Source organism: Urocitellus parryii, chromosome 8 (assembly GCF_045843805.1).
Source record: "Urocitellus parryii isolate mUroPar1 chromosome 8, mUroPar1.hap1, whole genome shotgun sequence".
In the NCBI taxonomy this organism is placed as follows: domain Eukaryota; kingdom Metazoa; phylum Chordata; class Mammalia; order Rodentia; family Sciuridae; genus Urocitellus; species Urocitellus parryii.
Genome location: NC_135538.1, coordinates 97,597,319 through 97,615,886, shown reverse-complemented (window position 1 = coordinate 97,615,886; position 18,568 = coordinate 97,597,319). Strand labels below are relative to the sequence as shown.

At 36.0% G+C, this 18,568-nt stretch overlaps 1 protein-coding gene across 18 annotated transcripts in view; it reads left to right on the top strand.

Moving 5' to 3' along the window:
- Positions 1 to 18,198, top strand: part of Mlip (muscular LMNA interacting protein) — a 237,267-nt gene extending 219,069 nt beyond the window's left edge. For 4 of the 18 annotated variants that reach the window (XM_077801980.1, XM_077801978.1, XM_026411242.2 and 1 more), the window contains 2 exons: positions 9,115 to 9,168; positions 16,601 to 18,195. In XM_077801980.1, coding sequence (XP_077658106.1) covers positions 9,115 to 9,168; positions 16,601 to 16,636 — 90 coding nt within the window. In that variant the 3' untranslated portion in view covers positions 16,637 to 18,195. Of the gene's footprint in view, positions 1 to 9,114; positions 9,169 to 16,503 lie in introns of all 18 variants that reach the window. The other 14 variants (XM_026411243.2, XM_026411252.2, XM_026411240.2 and 11 more) reach the window with 9 other exon arrangements.
- The last annotated feature ends 370 nt before the right edge of the window (positions 18,199 to 18,568 follow it).

Below are 18,568 nucleotides of genomic sequence, written 5' to 3'. Positions count from 1 at the left end.
GGAGCTGAAGGAATGGACCCAAATCCAGGAAGATCAGGCTGGCAGGCGTCACATAGGAGGGAGCTCTGGAGTTATGGTCTGCTCCTATGTTCTTTAGCATTCACATACCCTTTCTTTCCTCAACCACCACTGCCCTACCCCAAACATCCCTAATGATACTTCTGGGGGTGAAGTGTTAGCAGAGAGCAGAGTGGGGTTTAGTATACAGTCTCTGAGGGTGGGATGGGGCATGGCTTCAACCTATCAGGGTCATATCTAGTCCTCTGCTTAAATACTCTTTGAAATCCTTATGCCAAATCAGCTAACAGCTGTTGACACAGTGCTGACAATTTGGAGTCAACTGATTGCCAGTGAAGAAAGACAGGGATGGAAATAAGGCAGAGGAAGAAACTGAAAAGGATTTGTAAAACTGAGAATCTTAATATTGAACTATTTACTTTCTTATTATTATATGCCACACTGAAATACAAGGCAAATAACCCTTGTCTTCTAAAATAGAGAAAGAAAGCTATTTATCATATCTTGTGAAGAAATAAAGATTTGGTTTATGATTGTATTAGATCAGTGTAATATTGAAAACAATTGAGTATTATGTTTAGTCTGTAGTAGTAAGCAACTAATTGTGCCCTTAAAGGATTGACAAAGAGAAAAACTAATATGCTTCCTTGTCAATTTCAATTTCTACAATTTATTTTGAGTCCTAAAATGGTGTTAGAATGTAGTTTTTGCTCCATTTTCATTACTATTTGGGAGCTATGCATTGAAAAAAAAAGAAAGAAAAAGTGATTGGTGTAGTTGATCCCCCAGGGAAATGGTTTTCTAGCTGAAAAAGAAACAGCTCTAGATGAAAACTATGAGTAAAGAAAAGGGTATGGTATTGGTTTTTTAAACAGGTTGAACATATAGCAGACAGAACAAAATTCCATTATGATATTTTTTAGAACTTGTTCTTTGGAAAGCAATTTTAACGTGTCCTAAATCTCTTGCCTCCTAGCCTGGAAGAGGAAAGGCTAAGAATAAAAATAGAATAATTTGGGAGTTTTCAGTCATAGCTTAGGAACTCTATTACAAAAATCAGAGCAGAAAATGTACTTATTTATCACTGGTGTTCTACGTGTTTAGACCCAATATAATCATCATCATCATAATCATCATCAGCAGCAGCAGCAGCAGCACTCAATAGTGAGTGTTCTGTGGGTTTATAAACAATGAACATGTATACCAACTGACATTAATTAACATGTATCATCAATGAACATATGGTAATACTCAGAGAACACATGAAGGAATGCTGTGAAACTTACCAGTTTGTATAAAAGTTCAAAGAATAAATGGCAGAACTGAGAACTGGTATTAAGGATCCCAGGTTATGTTATCCAGGGAGTCTATTTTGCTCTCCCCACGTGCACAGCTTCTATTCAGCTATGGCATACAGCAGGAAATTCCAAAAAGAGATAATTTTAGTTCTGAGACAGCATAAATTATCAACCAATAGTTTTTTGCTTAAGGATCACAGAACCAATGAATTAGTCAGCTAGAAGAGGAACGGGAACACACCTACTCAGGACCAGATTTTAAAGATGAAAAAACTGAGGCCCAGGTGCAAAGTGAATTTTTTTCCCTCCAGGTCACACTGGGAGTTAGTGGAATAGACACTGTTTTAGTTTGCTTTTTAAACTGCTATAACCAAAAGATAAGAATAATTTTAGAGAAGAAAAAATTTATTTGAGGGCTCACCATTTCAGAGGTTTCAGTCCACAGACAGCTAGCTCCATTTCTGGGGCTCAGGGTGAGGCTAAACATCAGGGAAGAAGAGTGTAGGGGAGGGAAGTGTCTCAGGATATGATGATCACCAAGCCTAGAGAGAGATACTGCCCTCACGACAGAGAAAATATATACCCCAAATGCACACCCCTTAATAACCCACATCCTCCAGCAATACCCTACCTGCTTTCAGTTACCACTCAGTTAATCCTTATCAGGGGATTAATTTCACTGATTGGGTAAAGGGTCTAATAACCCAATCAGACATATTTGTAAATCTTTGCTCATCACCAAAAACAGATTCTGTGTTTTTAAATTATCTTAAAAAAATGTTTAAACAACTCATGTTCTTGTGTAACACCTTTTAAAAATATCTGTGCTAGTTCAGATCAAATCTTTAAGACATATAGCCAATTCACTTTTTGATAGGAGTGGCATGTTTTTGCCTATCACAGAAGCCAGCTTTTCCCTCATAGCAGATAACATGAACTGGCCTCATTAAAGAAAAAACTCAGCACTACCATATTTTGTCCAAAGGCATAGAATAATGAGCAATAAAATAAATCAACTAGTGTTTGTTGTACAGCTGCTAGGATATGATGAACCTTATCATCAAGCAGCTTGCAGTCTTTTTGGGAAATGGAAAAAGCTCATATTTGACAGTGTTCATTCATTTAATAAACATTTTCAAGAGCTTGTCCTTCGGATTTGAAGTGCAGTTGATGCATGCAAATACCTGCACAGTAATTCTCTTTCTCTCTCTACTTCATTTTGCCCATCCACTCTGAATTTTCTCCCTATTTTTCAATCAGCCTAATTATGATATTTTTTTTTAGTGACTAACTATGTATGAACTTAATATATACCTTATTCCTCTTACGTGACTTATCTTTTCAATTTCAGCATCTTGGAAAAAAATCTACTTCATCCTTCTAGACTCAGATTTATCTGTAATGAATCCCTGTAACAATCAATACTTTTGTTTCCTAACACATTATTTTGTGTTTGTTTCTATATGTTCCTGATTAAATAATTAGTATCTGTCTCTCCCACTAGATTGTAATCTCCAAGGGCAGGGACATGGTCACCGGCCACTGGTATGTCCTTGACATCTAGAAAAGTGCCTGGCACATGAGCAGGAACATAATAAACAGACCTGCAGCAAATTGTTTAATTATACAACTGCAATACAACTTCACTGATTAGGACATTTTGACTGTAGTCTTACATGTAACTAGATAAATGTTTGAGGCATATCAATTCTAACCTTTCATACAAAGATATTGGCCATGGCCTCCCTACTACACCTATGGCAGCAGCATCATTAGCTGAGACCCTGTCGGAAAGCAGACTCTCAGGCCCCCTCCGTCCCTAGTATGTTAGAATCTGAAATTTACAAAAGGTGTCCTGGGTATTTCCTGTGTCCTGAGATATTGCAAATCAGGGATTAAAATTCACATACTTTGTTAGCCTGGGCAGATCTCCAAAATGAGTGAAGCACTCTAGATATGGAAATAGCATGATAATAGGTGACTCCTGACCTTTGGGCTCCTCGTGGTAGGAGTGGTGAGGCCTGTGCTCACATGGAGATCTCCAGTTTCATCGGAAAGGTAGGGGCCTATCCAAGATGCAGATGACTGCAAGCCTAGTGTTGCAAGACCTCTGAATAGTTCAAGAGGAACCCAAACTATGAAACTGCATGTAGAATCTGTGTACTTGAACACTGATAAATAAACTCAACTCTTAAGGCAAAAGAATTATGAGGAGCCAACAGAGTTCATTTTGGGGAATTAAATGGCTTTCCCTTTGCAAAGTCTCATGTGAATGAGGATATTTTTTGGATGTAGTAAAAAAATTCCTAATTCTTGGTTAATTCAGAGTTCTTTAATTTTGAAAGCCAGAAAACCCTTTATCTGTTCTCTAACTGTTTCATTCTTTCTTTCATTAATTAATTTTCTTCATACTCACACAGTGTCTCCTCTATGCTTTGTGAGCCCTGTGCCAGGTGCATAAAACCTATGCACATGACACATGATTCAGGACTCCCAGTGACTGATGGTCTCATAATGACATTATACTTATAAATCAGACAGAATGTTATGTAGGCATTGCTACATTAATCTTTCGTGTGTACTTTTGAGAGATGTTCTTAAGAATGTCACACTCTGTCTTGAGTAGTCCACAATTCTAAGCTGAGAGATAGAAGTAGAAGGTCTAGCTTACTTAGACAAATGATGAAAGAAGGTTTATAAGAAGATGTGGTTGAACACAAAAGCAATCCCAAAGGAGTAAATTCTGGATAGATGTGTTCCCTTGAATTTAAAATATTAAAACTTCCTGCAACCCTTCCTCAGCTTTAGAATTTCTGGCAATTAGGAAAACCTACTTCATTTTCTGGGCAAGAAGTATCTCACAAATGCTAGAGCTTTGAATTCCATTTCTGATGTACACTAAAGACTTGACTGATAAACACATTTCCTCCTCTTCCTCCTCTTCTCAATCCATCCTTCCTCCAGTCTTCTTTCCCCTCCCTCCCTCCCTCCCCTTTCTTCCCTCCCTCCTTCCTTCCTTCCTTTGTTGGACTCTTGTTTCTCCAATGATTTGAGGGGATTTTGCCTCTTAGCTACAAAAGGCCATATTACCTCTGGAGAAGTAGTAGCATTTGTGAGAAAGCCCTACTCTGGTACCAAGCACTTCACAAGACTTTCTGTGAATTCCTTGGCAGCTATGTTCAAGAGTGTACTATAAACCAACAGAAAACTTTATTCAAACACCGCTTGTTGATTATCCAGCAGTGACAAGTGAGTAAAGGTCTAGTTAATCTGTTACCCAATATGTAGAACTGAGTTTTCCATCCAGGATGAAAGTATATATTTTCCTCATTTCCCCTGAGTTTTTCATTTCATTCATCCTTCTACACTTAATAATACCCTGATAATAAAATTATTGGCTTTTCAGTTATGTTTTTTTTTAGGAAAAAAACAAACAAACAAAAAACCAGTCATTCATTCTCCAGAACACGTACCACCAAGTAAGCATGTCTGGATGATACCCTGTCATTCAGCATTTTCATACCATCTTTTATTTTATTTCATCCTTCCCACTTGACATCTCTATTCCTTATGCATTAAAAAAAACTCTGCACTTAACATTATTTCTTTCCAACATTTCCAAACTTTTCTTCTCTAATTAGTTTGTCTGGTCTTTTTTCACTCATCCTAGAGAGTACAAAGGCAAGAGCCACCCAGAAAACCTTGATCCTCTTCTATTCCCTTCCATTCTTTATCCTCTTCTATTCCCTTCTATTCCCTAGCATTATCTTCTCTAACTCCATCCATTTACCTGCAAGTGCAATATTTTCATTTAAACATTCTTTCCCTTCCTTCCTCCCCTTATTCTCTCAGTCACAGATTACTTAAATATCTTTTAATCCTCCGTCGATATTTTCCACATCAGTCACAGTGAATTTTTTTTTTAAATAAAAGTCTGATCACACGTGCCCCTTTGTTGCTTATAATACTTCAATGATTTCTCATTGTCAAAGAGAATAAAGATCTGGGCCTCCTCTGACATATAAGCACCATTGTATCATGTCTCCTATGAGGCTTTTCAAAGCTGCACCAGCCATTCCTGACTGCTTCTGATCTATAAATGGGACACCTTTTTAACTACCTGGCTTTCACTTTTTCAATGGCAACTCCCTTCTCTTGTCCCTGTCTACCTCCCCTCTCTCCCTTCTCCTATAGTCTTCTCAAGATATCTCTCCCCACCCCACCTCTCTCTCTCTCTCTCTCTCTCTCTCTCTCTTCTCTCACTACTGGGGATTGAACCGAGGCTTTCACACATGTTAGGCAAGCCCTACACCACTAAGCTGGACTTCAGCCCTTTTTATTTTTAATTTTGATACAGAGTCTCAGTAAGTGGACCAGGCAGGCGTCAAACTTGCTGTCTTCCTGCCTCAGCTCCAGAGTTCACAGGGACATGTTTACTATCTCACATTCCCTTCTAGAAAACAGTCTCTGGAAACTCTCACCCCAGATTCCATTCACAGCTCTCCCACTTTCTAGTTCTGGATCTATATAGATTATTCTTTCTCTTGGTGCTTCAGTTTCCTCATCGGTGAAGCAAAGTTATTCTAGTCCTCATCCCCTCCGGCTGTTGTGCAAACTAAATGAACAAGTAAAAATGAATTACATAATGAATAATGATTAAACCCATAAATACCACAAGACAGTAATATCACATTTCAGTTAGCTTAACAATAATAAAAAGGCAAACCTACTAGGCTGATAAATAGAAGAAAACATTCTGAAGCCAAATATAGATAATTTGGGGCTTAATAATTATTTAAGATCAATTATTTTCTGTTCTCTTTTGATTCTTAGAATAATAAGTATGTAGTCCCTGTGTGTGTGTGTGTGTGTGTGTGTGTGTGTATGCGTGTGTGTGATTGAACCCAGGACACTTTACCACTGAGTTATTGTGCTATATCCTCAGTCTTTTTTAAAAATTTATATATGACAGCAGAATGCATTACAATTCTTATTATCTAGAGAGAGCACAATTTTTCATACCTCTGGTTGTATACATAGTATATTCACACCAATTCGTGTCTTCATACCTGTACTTGGGATAATAATGATCATCAAATTCCATCATCATTTCTAACCCCATGCCCCCTTCCCTTCCCCTCCCACCCCTCTGCCCTATCTAGAATTTTTCTATTCCTCCCATGCTTTCTCTCTCTATCCCAGTGTAAATCAGCCTCCTTGTATCAAAGAAAGAATTCGGCATTTGTTTTTTTTGGGATTCGGTAACTTCACTTAGCATTATCTTCTCTAACTCCATCCATTTACCTGCAAATGCCATGATTTTATTCTCTTTTATTGCTGAGTAATATTCCACTGTGTATATGTGCCACATTTTTTAATTTATTCATCTATTGAAAGGCATCTAGGTTGGTTCCACAGTTTAGCTATTGTGAATTGTGCTGCTATAAATATTGATGTGGTTATGTCCCTGTAGTATCCTGTTTTTAAGCCTTTTGGGTATAAACTGAGGAGAGGGACAGCTGGGTAAAATGGTGGTTTCATTTCCAATTTCCAAGAAATCTCCATACTACTTTCCATAGTAAAATTTGCAGTCCCACCAGCAGTGTATAGTGGACCTTTCCCTCACATCCTCGCCAACACTTATTGTTGTTTGTATGCATAATAGCTGCCATTCTGACAGGAGTTAGATGAGCTCTTGTAGTGATTTTGATTTGCATTTTTCTATTTGCTAATGATGATGAACATTTTTAATATATTTGTTGATTGATCGTACATCATCTTCTGAGAAGTTTCTGTTCATGTCCTTGGCCCATTTATTGATTGGGTTATTTGTTTTTTCGGTGCTTAGCTTTTTGAGTTCTTTATATATCCTAAAGATTAGTGCTCTATCTGATGTGTGAGGGGTAAAGATTTGCTACCAAGATGTAGGCTCTCTATTCAGCTCACAGATTGTTTCTTTTGCTGAGAAAAAACTTTTTAGTTTGAGTTTATGCCATTTATTGGATTCTTAATTTTAATTCTTGTGACACAGGACTGTTTTCTCCAATGCATGTTCTTGGCACCTTTGTCTAATATAAGATAATTGTAGTTTTGTAGGTTAGTCTCTGTGCCCTCTATTCTGTACCATTGGTATACCAGTCTGTTTTGGTGCCAATACCATGCTTGTTGTTGTTGTTGTTATAGCTCTGTAGTATAATTTAAGGTCTGGTATAGTGATGCCACCTGCTTCACTATTGGTGCTAAAGATTGCTTTAGCTATTCTGGGTCACTTATTTTTCCAGATAAATTTCATGATTGCTTTTTCTATTTCTGTGAGGAATGTCATTGGAACTTTGATCAGAATTGTATTAAATCTGTATAGTGCTTTTGGAAGTGTGGTCATTTTGATAATATTAATTCCATCCTCAGTCTTTTTTGAAAATTTTTTTGAGATGAGGTCTCAATAAGTTGCTCAGGCTGGCCTCCAACTTGCATCCTCCTGACTCAGCCTCCTAAGTTGCTGGAATTACAGGTGTGCACCACTGTACTAGTTTTGAATGTAAGATTATAATGAAGTGGATTTAAATTAATGAATGCCTATATTGGAAAGGAAATAGAAAAGTAAACATATAATAAACAGTTGCTTTCTTAATCTCAGTTGAAAATATTTTTGGAATATTACCAAGACTTAAAGCTTTCAGGATAATTCTTTTTTCTTATATTGAGAGATTAGAGTGAGAGTTTGACATTGTACAAACTCTGATGATTCATATAAATACCATAGTACTTAGTTTAAATATATTAAAGACTATGCTGTGTCTAGGACAAATTATTTGAGTTTGAGGTTTGAAGTGCTACAGAGGCTCAGATCTGTAGCCATTCTTAGGATCTCTAGGGGACTAATGAATGAGAGAAAAAAAAATGTGCCTTCAGTTGTTTCCTGGAGTGCTGTTTAGATCTCTAGTTGATTCTGCTTCTATTTAAAGCAATGGTCCTGGGTAGCTAGAATAAATCCTGACGCGGATACATAAAAGATTTCATAGTTGGGAACATAGTGTAAGGCCTGGAATTTAGTGAAGCTGTTAAGTTTAAATGAAAGCACCCTCCATCTCTGAAAAGAATGAGAAATCTGAGAAAATATCAGGCAAGGACTTGTTGGCCTCCTCAGCAGCCAGGGCTAGAGTTCTCCAGGGACAAAGTCTAAATTATTGACCTCCTTGAAATTGCTCTTGAGGATTTAGAGCTAGTCACTGTCCCATTGATTCATTGCCCAAAGCAGGATTCTGTTGAAAGAGAAGGGGGTCTGGTTATTTCCATAGCCCTGATTTCCTCAGGGGAATAGCAGAAGTAAGGAATGCTAACAAAGGGTCTTGTGGTCACCCTTAAGTTGGAGCAAGGAGAGATGGTGAATACCAAACAGCAGTAATCATATTTTTAAAAATTGTTTCTCTGCCCCTCTCTTTGTCTCAGTCTGTTGAAGTGTAGGTGTCGTGCTCAGAAGACTCATGCAATAATAAAAATTTCCACATAAGAAAAAAAACCCTCCCTTCTGTTAAAGTGTCACTAAGTTGTAAATCACAGAATAATAATAAGTTTGTGATGAGATTGTAATGTTTATGAAGTCTCTATACACCATCTGACAAAATATGCTCCATGTTTTTTTAAATGACCATCAAATCTTAATATTTACACCTGGTAGGATCTACTGTTATCTGCAATAATATATTTATGCCATTACCTATCTATTTAAATGAAACTTAAATATTTATTTCTCCTTACTCTTACTCCTGATCACATCCTGGGCATCTTTTCTATGAAGCTGAGTCATCCAATGGTGGCTATTCCTGAACATGAAACTCTCGATTCCAAAGAGGTAAATGTAAGACACAGTTGGAGATCTAGTTATGCATTTCTGTGTGATATGGATTGTAAGAATAAGCCAATTTTATTTTTTTAATGCTAGAAAAATTATGTTTTTGCAAAGAAAGAGTTATAATTGCCTGAGCTACTTTGTTGTTTAGAAGCATCTCATCATTTAATAAGGGTATTTTTGCTGTGTGTAGCACCTTGACCACGAAACAACTTCCTCAGGCTCCTATGTCTGTCTTTGTGATTTTTCTCTTTGGGTCCATGTGTGAAACCACTCAAGACTTCTCTCTCTAGAGGGCCAAGGAATGTCCCATAATACTATGGTGTGTTTCTGGACAGGGTCACGGTGTCAATGGTGTCTCCATTTCAGTTCATGGGAAGGTGAGAGTGCCAACAAGCACTCCCAGCCTCCACCAGGAGAATTTGTACACTGTGTGTGTCGCACATAGGCAAAGTGCTGTTGGCTCAGTCACAGCCTCTAAATTTAATGCCAGTGTTTGTTCATTTCATGTTTGGAGGAGACAAACAAAAATAAATTAAAACCACCTTATTTTATTTTTTGCAAATGCTGTACCATACAAAGAAAACAATTCTGTAAAAATACTCTCTGTATGGTTTAGTTTTGTGTTCAAGAGAAAGGATAATTGAACAATGTTTTCTTCCACATTATTTTAGATAAAATGGAAAATGTGAGGGAAAAAAGGCAACTTTAAAGGATTTCTTTTTAAGAAGGGAATGAATTCACACATTCATTTTAGGTACATTTACAGATGAAGTATGCTTAATATTGCAGTCTCCAAATTTAGAAAAAAAACAAGCATAAAACAAAAGAGAAATAGAAATAGTAAAATTCCAAATAAAACTTGAATTTACCTTTCCAATATATATTTTCCACAATTTAGAGTATGTTATATATTTTTCATAAACTGACATCCTTATTTCTATACATTTAAAATTTCCTGACATACAAGACCAATGTGGTTTTCTACTATTACATTAGTCTAAAATGCAAAGGAGTGTTTTAATAGGTATGGATTAATACTTGACCATATCTGATTGTTTTTAAGGTATCCTAAAGACAGGATTATTGGTTTATTAAGTGTAAGCATATAGCAGACTTGTAACTGTTCCTTAAAGTGTAGCAACTCACCTCACCAGGTGTGTGCTATAATACCTGTCTCTGTGTATTATTATTATTATTATTATTATTATTATTATTAACAGTAGTAGTACTAGGATTGAACCCAAGTGCTTAATCACTGAGCTACATCCCCAGCCCTTTTTATTTGTATTTTGAGACAGGGTCTCACTAAGTTGCTTAGGGCCTCCTTAAGTTGCTGAGGCTAGCTTTGAACTTGTAATCCTCCTGCCTCAGCCACCTGAGCGTCTGTGATTACTGGCATGTGTCACTGTACCAGGCTTGTCTCCATGTATTCTTGCCAGCATTGAAAGTTAATATAATTGCAAATTTATTGAGAACTTACTATATGTTAGAGATAGTGTTATGCAGTTTACCTTAAACTTTACAAAACATTGTAAATTAAGTAATCTTATTTTTCCAAGTTTACAAATGAGAAAACTGAGGTTGAGGGAATTCCCTTTATTGCCTAAATGTAATCAAATAGCTGGGAAGAGTTTACACAATCATAAATTAAATCAAGATCTGTCTGGAGCTTGGGCTCTTAAGTGCTCGACTATACATTATCCAGTATCTAAATTAAAGATCCTAATTAAGAAGAAGACCTTTATCTAAATTTGTCTATTTTAATCTAAAAATCTATCTATACTATCTAGGTCTTTCTACATTTTAACATTATATTTACAAATATTTTCCAACTTAAAAAAGAAATAATTTTTCATATTTGCATTTGAAAATTCTGCATTTTTGTCTGTTTTCTATTTTTCTTTTGAATTATGTTGTGTATTTATTTACAGGTATTCTAATATTTTTATTGAGTAGTATATCCTTTTATATATTGAGGATATTATCTATGCCAAATATGATAGTCCTTTCAGTATATAATGATGGCAAATTGTATAAAAATAAAAAATCGGACAAACATATCTAAAAAAAGGAGAATGAATGAATTTTGCACTTTTCAGATGAGGGTAAAAATAATCAAATGTCTTTATTTCAAACACCATAATTTTGGAGCAAGTTCATTAGACGATATCTACAGGATAATGTTTGTATATAATAAAGAGAAAATCAGTTGGTATTTGAATAACAAAAGCATTCCATTCATATTATAAATTGAGAACTTTTGAATGTCAGATAATGTGAAAGACTTTGTGTTGCCAAAGAGAACAGAGTAGATGCAGTGTTTGAAATTTTTTTTCATCAATTATCACAACCCTGTAGATGAAGCTTAAAATTAAGCTAGTGGATAAGATTGCCAAAAAATGATCTTAAATCAGGTTTGGATTTTATGAAAAATACAAAAGAAGCTAAAGTTTAATGATGTCAGAGACAAAAACTTTTACTATTAAAAGAGGTGCAAATAATGAAGCAAACAATCCTTTTATGCTTCCAATGTGCTATGCCATTTGTAGAATATTGGCACATTTTATAGTAATTTAACAGCTTTCCTCAACTCCTTATGATATACAGTTAGGCTGCAGTATTGGTCCATATATTTGCACAAAACCCATTCTCTGTCATTTATTTACTTGCAAAACATCACCAGAGAAAAATGTCTGATTTTTTAAATCAACTCCAGTCCCATCACCATGTAGCCTAGAAGAGTAACTACGGGCCCAGCTACTTATGCAAGTAAAGAATTATGGAAGAGGGCTTGATTGGACCTTGGGATTCCTCCCTTGTTTTTTCTTTCATTTCCTAAAGACAGTACTTATTTCTTGAATCTAATCATGTTATTTGTAAATAAACAGCTTTTAAAATTAAGTCAGTAATTTATTTAAATCTATATAGATCTCAAATTCATTTAATTTGACTGGCTGATTGCTTTTATAACTCACCTGATTTCTAAAGTTCATCTTAAAGGGACTAACTAATAAGTACAATTACACTTATTATCTAGCTCAGGGCTTAACTTGTTAGGCTGAACATTAGAATCACCTGTAGTGACTTTTCCAAGGAACCAATGGCAGGGCTTCACTCTAGGCAAATTGAATTAAGATTCTGGTGGTGGGCCAAGGCTTTTGGCTGGTTTTAAAATCTCCCTAGTTGATTCACATGTGCATCACCCTCTTCACTGGCAGTTCAGGAAAGTGAATCAAATCAGTTATTTAATTTTGAAAACATAGAAGCGAAACTAACAGCAATAGATTTTTTCAAAACTTATCACATTGAATGATTTCAATTACAAAACATGGGGGTCACATACTCCTATCCAGTGGCACAAAGTTATAACATGTGCTTTAATTTATGGTGGATTCACTTTAAGAGATGTGTTCGGAGATTCACTGTAATTTCCTTAGTAGAATCTGATATTTTCTGTTTTCCTTGACATTCTACACGGTGTTTGGATGCTGCTTAGGCTGAGGCTGGGTGAGGCAGGATGGCAAGCTGAGTCTGGGGGCTTAGGACACTCGAAACAATGTTTCATTTATACTTTATATGACATATGAACAAAAACACTTGGCCACTGATAAACCCACATATAAACAGATAAGCCTCCTAAATAATCAGTTTGATTATTGTATCAACTGATTGCCTTTCATAGATTTCCACTTTCATACCAGTGCAGTAATCACCAAGTGGATGAATATTTAACACCATGCAGGGTGGGCATGTCTTCAATAAATATTTTCTGAGTGAATTTACTTTGAATAAAATTGAATTGTATTAGGCAGCAATTATTTTATCATATTTATTATATCTTGTGAATTCAGCACAAGATACTCCATATTCACTCTTTAACTCAATTATTTTTCTACATGATTAATTATGAAAGTCATGCTGGGGAGTAAGATATAATCAGAACTTCCTTCTTTCCTTCTCCTGCTACATGAAGCCCATGGACTATTTCATTTTCACCTTGAGGGTCAACTAATTTCCAAAAACATTGTTAGATGCATCTGATTCTGACCTCTCAGATTCACACAACTTGAGAGTTAATCATTCACTAGCTGCCCGTAAAACACATACGAGGCAAATTCTTCTCCTGTTTTCTTATTTCTTCTTTGCAGATTTTTGATAAACATTTAAGGGTTGTCAAGATTACAATTCTGACAGCAAGGTGACTATGACTGATTTGCTACTTTGTGGTATATAGCATCTCATGTTCATTTTATTTTGAATCCCAGAACATCTATTGATGTCTGTTTCTGATTTTATGATTAGCTTTCTGTTGTTCTGTCTTTATTCTATAGATGAGAACATGGAAGAGACAAAATGAATATTTTGTTTATAAAAGCCACTCTCGCATTCTGGATTGATCAAGGGTAAAAAATGAAAATTTCAAGAGTAATGGGCCCACTCTACTATTTTTAGGCAATTTCTTAAAAAATATTATTTCTCAAAATCAATCTTTGCCAAATCTTGGATTGCTGAGAGTTCAAGGACCAGATAAATTATCTTATATAATAAAGACAACGAATACAGGCACCTGAATGGACAGCCACCTTAGCCAGGCATCTGGAAGGATATTTCATTTATTTTTATTGGTGCATATTAATTATACAGTATCATATATTTCATTTGTGTCCTATATGTCTATACATAAAAACAAACTTATGAATATTTTACAAAACCTTAATTATTGAATGTTTTATAACTCCTGCCTTATGGATACTAAATTCCAGTACTAGGTCTTATGTTTTTACATTGAAGACAATAGTTACATACATGTGCAAAATACATTTAAAATTATCCAGAAAAAAAAGAACATAGCATTTAATAATAGTATGATATATATTTCTTGGAAATGGCTTTTTGTTTTGTGCACATGAAGCCTGGTTTTCATATCTTTAAGGACATATATGTTGATGACTTTGCTTTTGCTTGGCAGGAAAGAATATGTGTAGTTGGTTTTGCATTACCAGAAAATGAAAAATCAATTTACACAGCACATTCTTTTAAAAATACTTTCAATAACATTGGCTTAAAATTTCACAAAACTACACTCACTTATTAACCAAAGTTAACTTGAACAACAACAAAAAAAGATTTTGGAACTTGACTCTCTTCAGAACTATGATTTTCAAAGTGCCTTAAGTTCATTCTTTCTTATATTTTCTTAAAACCCAAATGAGTGTGTTGTTCCATTGGCAACAAAATAATGAATCTTTGTTGCCAGAGTACTGGTTTGAAAATGAGGATTTATTTATTGAGGTATTTAAAGGTCTTCATTTCTTTTCTTAAATATTTGCCTTTGTTTCTCTCAAGTTATTTAACTCTTGTATCAAGATTGGCAAAGAAAGTAAAAACTTGATAAAATGTCTAAAGTAATGTCTCGTTACAATATATCTTTTCCAACCAGATGTTGAATTGTGGGGTCAAACATTCTTTTGATCTGTCAGTGGGTTCAGGGAGCACTGCGAGATCTTGCTGAGATGGCAGTGTGGTGGCAGGGTCACCTACTCTATTTCAACCTGCTTTAAATATTCATATAAGTCTAAAATATTATGTTTGAAAGGAACTGCAGAGGGACGTTAGTCCAATATTATATTTAATATGAAAATCCTGCCTATAGCATATATCTTTATATATCTTCTATTTAAAATCTTCTGATGACAGAGAATTTACCATCTCACAAAGCTCAATATATGCTTTAGTATGACAAGAAAAACTGATGACTATACAAACAATAAAAACAATAAACTAGGGTTTAATTTGAAATACTGGGGCCTTGGTGTGATAGCTAGTCCTCTTGAGACTCAAGTTCATTCTCTGTAAAATGGGATCAAAGGGTTATGGTGAAGATCTGAAGCAATGTGTATAAAGTGCTTAGCATATAAAATACGTAGCACTTGATAAATTTTAGACAATGAGGATTTCTTTAAATCTCATATAATATTAACTACTATATATTGACATTTCCAGGAAAATCAAATTAATAGTGTTTTTATTTGTTAGAAAAATGAAGGAGGAGGTATACTTTATTCAAAGAAACCTGGATGATGAAAGTTGCATCTTGCTTACTCATGACTGATAATTTTCTGTGGCCAGAACAAATCAGTGCAATCACGGAGCTACCCTAATCTTAGTGTGTTTTTTCTCTCCTCCTAATCTAAGGAATGCAGTTTGTATAAATGATGTGCAGTACACCCATGCTTCTCAGTGGTGCTTAGCAGATAAACCGTGCCCTTCTCTGGGTTCCTTTCTGCCTTACTTGTCCCTTGCATGTGGGTCTCCTTCAATAAGGCTCTAAGCCACAGGTCTCTCAGACCACTGCTTCTTCATCCCAGTGATCTGGCCCAGGGCAAAACAGGGAGAGTTGGCTCCAGAAAATTAAATAAGCTATTTTATTTTCCACCTGCCATTTTGGAATGCTCCATTGTCAGCCATGAGTTGGCATCTGCAAATTGAAAATTTCAGGCCATTTCCTCCAATGGTGCCTTTCTATCACAGTGTTCTATCAGAGTAGTTTTAGAAACAAATTTCTCTTCTTGCCTCATCTCTGATGCTCTCTTTACACTTTTTTTTTTTAGTACATATAATCTGACTTCATGGTTGCTAATAACTATTTCCACTTGGTTAAGTTTATCTTATCTGTTCCAGACAGTCTAACCCTGTCAAACAGGAACACACAGTGGCTGAATGAATAGAGAAATTATTGGGATCTCTCCTTTGCCATGTAGCAACATTATAAAGACAAGAAAATCAATATATAAAGAAAAAGCAAGATCTCTCTCTCTCTCTCTCTCTCTCTCTCTCTCTCTCTCTCTCTCTCCTCTCGAAGTGTTCTATTTTGCAAAAGCTCTGACTTAATCCAATCTGTATTTACTTTACCTCCTTGTTTTAGGTATAACATTTTAGGAAATGAGGTAGTCAGTAATAAAGGAAGGTAGGCAATAGCCAAGACATTGAAGGGTAAGGGGTTGGTGTAGGATACAGCAGTGCTGTCCCTTAAGCGTGCACCAGTCCCTCAATGCCAGCCTAACCCTTAATAGGGGACTAATAGCATTCTGATGATTTCTCAAGAGATCAGAGTCTGATGTGAAGATGCAGCTTTATGTCTTTATCAGTGCTGTTGATCAGGTAGCAAGAAAGCAGATACTGAAGAAATAAAAACAATTTTTTCCTACAGCAAACTTCCTCCCCCCACCCCAATGGGATGGATGTTATACTCAAATCTTAGTGTATAATTTTCAGGTTTATTTTTTTTATGATGTATTCATCTCTACTAATCTATTATTTCCTCTCATTTTGTAGCAATGAAGTTGGAGCAGAAATGAAAATATGGGCTGCGGAAGTCTTTTCGGAGTGCTGGTGCTAACCACTTGCTAGGTTTAACTCTTATTTTTTTCAGAATGAGTGCTCCCTTTATGAGCAGCAGAGGAACTAAGAAAATTTTGCTGCAGACATACACCATCGCAGCACTCTACTAAACCCAGCATAGGAGAGATTCACCTGCAGCTTCTCACATCGCTGCCCAAGCCTTTGATGCCTTCTATTAAGCTGACAGCAATACTAACTTTCCCTATAGTTAGCAGGCAAAATAAAGAAGAATCATGAGTAAATAGAAGAATGGCTGCGACTGTTTTTTCAATACTAGTTTTATTTAATCCATATACTATTAACCGAATTGGGTTTTATTCCTTTTGCTTCATTTTTGACATGTTTAGAAGAAAAGAAGAAACATGTTTTGTTTCATTTTTATTTATTTATTTTTTTGCAAGAGTTCCTGCCTACTTTCAGGGGATGCTTGTTACATGGGTTCATTGGGGAGACTGTGGACATAATGAAGTAGTTATTTCACATAACATGCTGATTGCCTGTACCTTTGGAGTGCTGTGTTGTTGGGACAGACTATGTACCAGGGACAGCCCTGGGAAGATGATCATGATGTTGCTGGAGTGTCTCTACTGTCTCTCTGCCTACTGCCATGGGGTTCTACTGCAGAGTCAGATTGTTCTCATACTCTTGGGAACAGCAAAGACCATAGAGCAAACCTACACTCTGATTACAGTCATTGGAGCCCATCAGAGGCACACCAATACCCACCATATTGGCCAGGTCCCATTGTTCCCCAGTTGTCATCCTTAGTAGTTGGTCTAGTTGGTCTTTGCCTCCTCTGGTGATTTCCTTCTCCACCCATCCTGGAAACCCAGGATAACACTCACTAAAGTTTTGCACATGACTCATGTTCCTTTGGAGCCAGCTCTGAGCCACTGTTCCTTAGACCACTGTTTTGGCCCTACAATTGTCCTGCCAGGAGAGTTTCCTACAGAGAAAGCAACTGGGCTCTTTCGTTCTCCCATATCCTTTTAAGAACACCCCATTATCAGCCATGAGTTGGCACCTGGAGACATAAATCTCCTCTGTTGGTGTTAGGAGGACAATGAGTCACAGGAAAGCACTCTACTTGTCTTTCTTTGCTCAAACAACAACTATTCCTCCACCAACCTTCTAAAATGTGTGAAGAATCACCTTAGGTTACTAATAATTATCTCTAATGTTTACTGTGCTCTTATTATGCACCAGATACCACAATAAGTGCTTTACCTGAATATGATCTTACAAGGGGGAGCAATATCATTGTTGATGTTTTATATTTGTGAAAACAGATACCTCCAAATGCTTACATCAAGCTGGCAGAGACAAAATTCAAATCCATGTAATCTGGTTCCAAGACCAACATATTTAATCAATCATTAGTTTTTTCATTCGTTCATTTTTGGACTTCATGTGTAAAAGGTGAGCTGAACACACTCTAGCTCATAGCAGATTACTGTTTGGGTGTACTTGATGATTATTATTTATAACAATCTTATCTTCTTTTCCTTTCTGTAGGAACACATTCTTATGTGTTTAATGTTTATCTTTTGCTTATATGTTTTGAAGGTGTGTATTGTTCTGTTTGCATATATATTTAATAAATGTAAATGGCATTGCTTTTGCTTATGTTGTTTCTTTTTTTTTTTTTTTTCCACACTCAACACTGTTTAAAGCTCTACACAGATTGCTTCCTCAGAGATGCATGTTGCGGTCACATTATGTTTCACTTATTCACCTGCCCAGCTTTGGTCTCATAGGTCTCCATATTATACAAACTGGTTTGATGCATATTTTTCTGTGTGCCAGTTTGTGGATCTTTGTGAGAGTTTATCTGCAATATATACTTAGGACTAGGCGTGTTTCATATGAAAGCATGCATGCACTTCATTTCACTAAATCCTCCCAGATTGCTGCCTAGAGATACAACCATTCTCGTTTCCACCAGAAATGTATCAGGGATATAACATCTTTGAATCCCTTTCCACCTTTGAATGTCTGA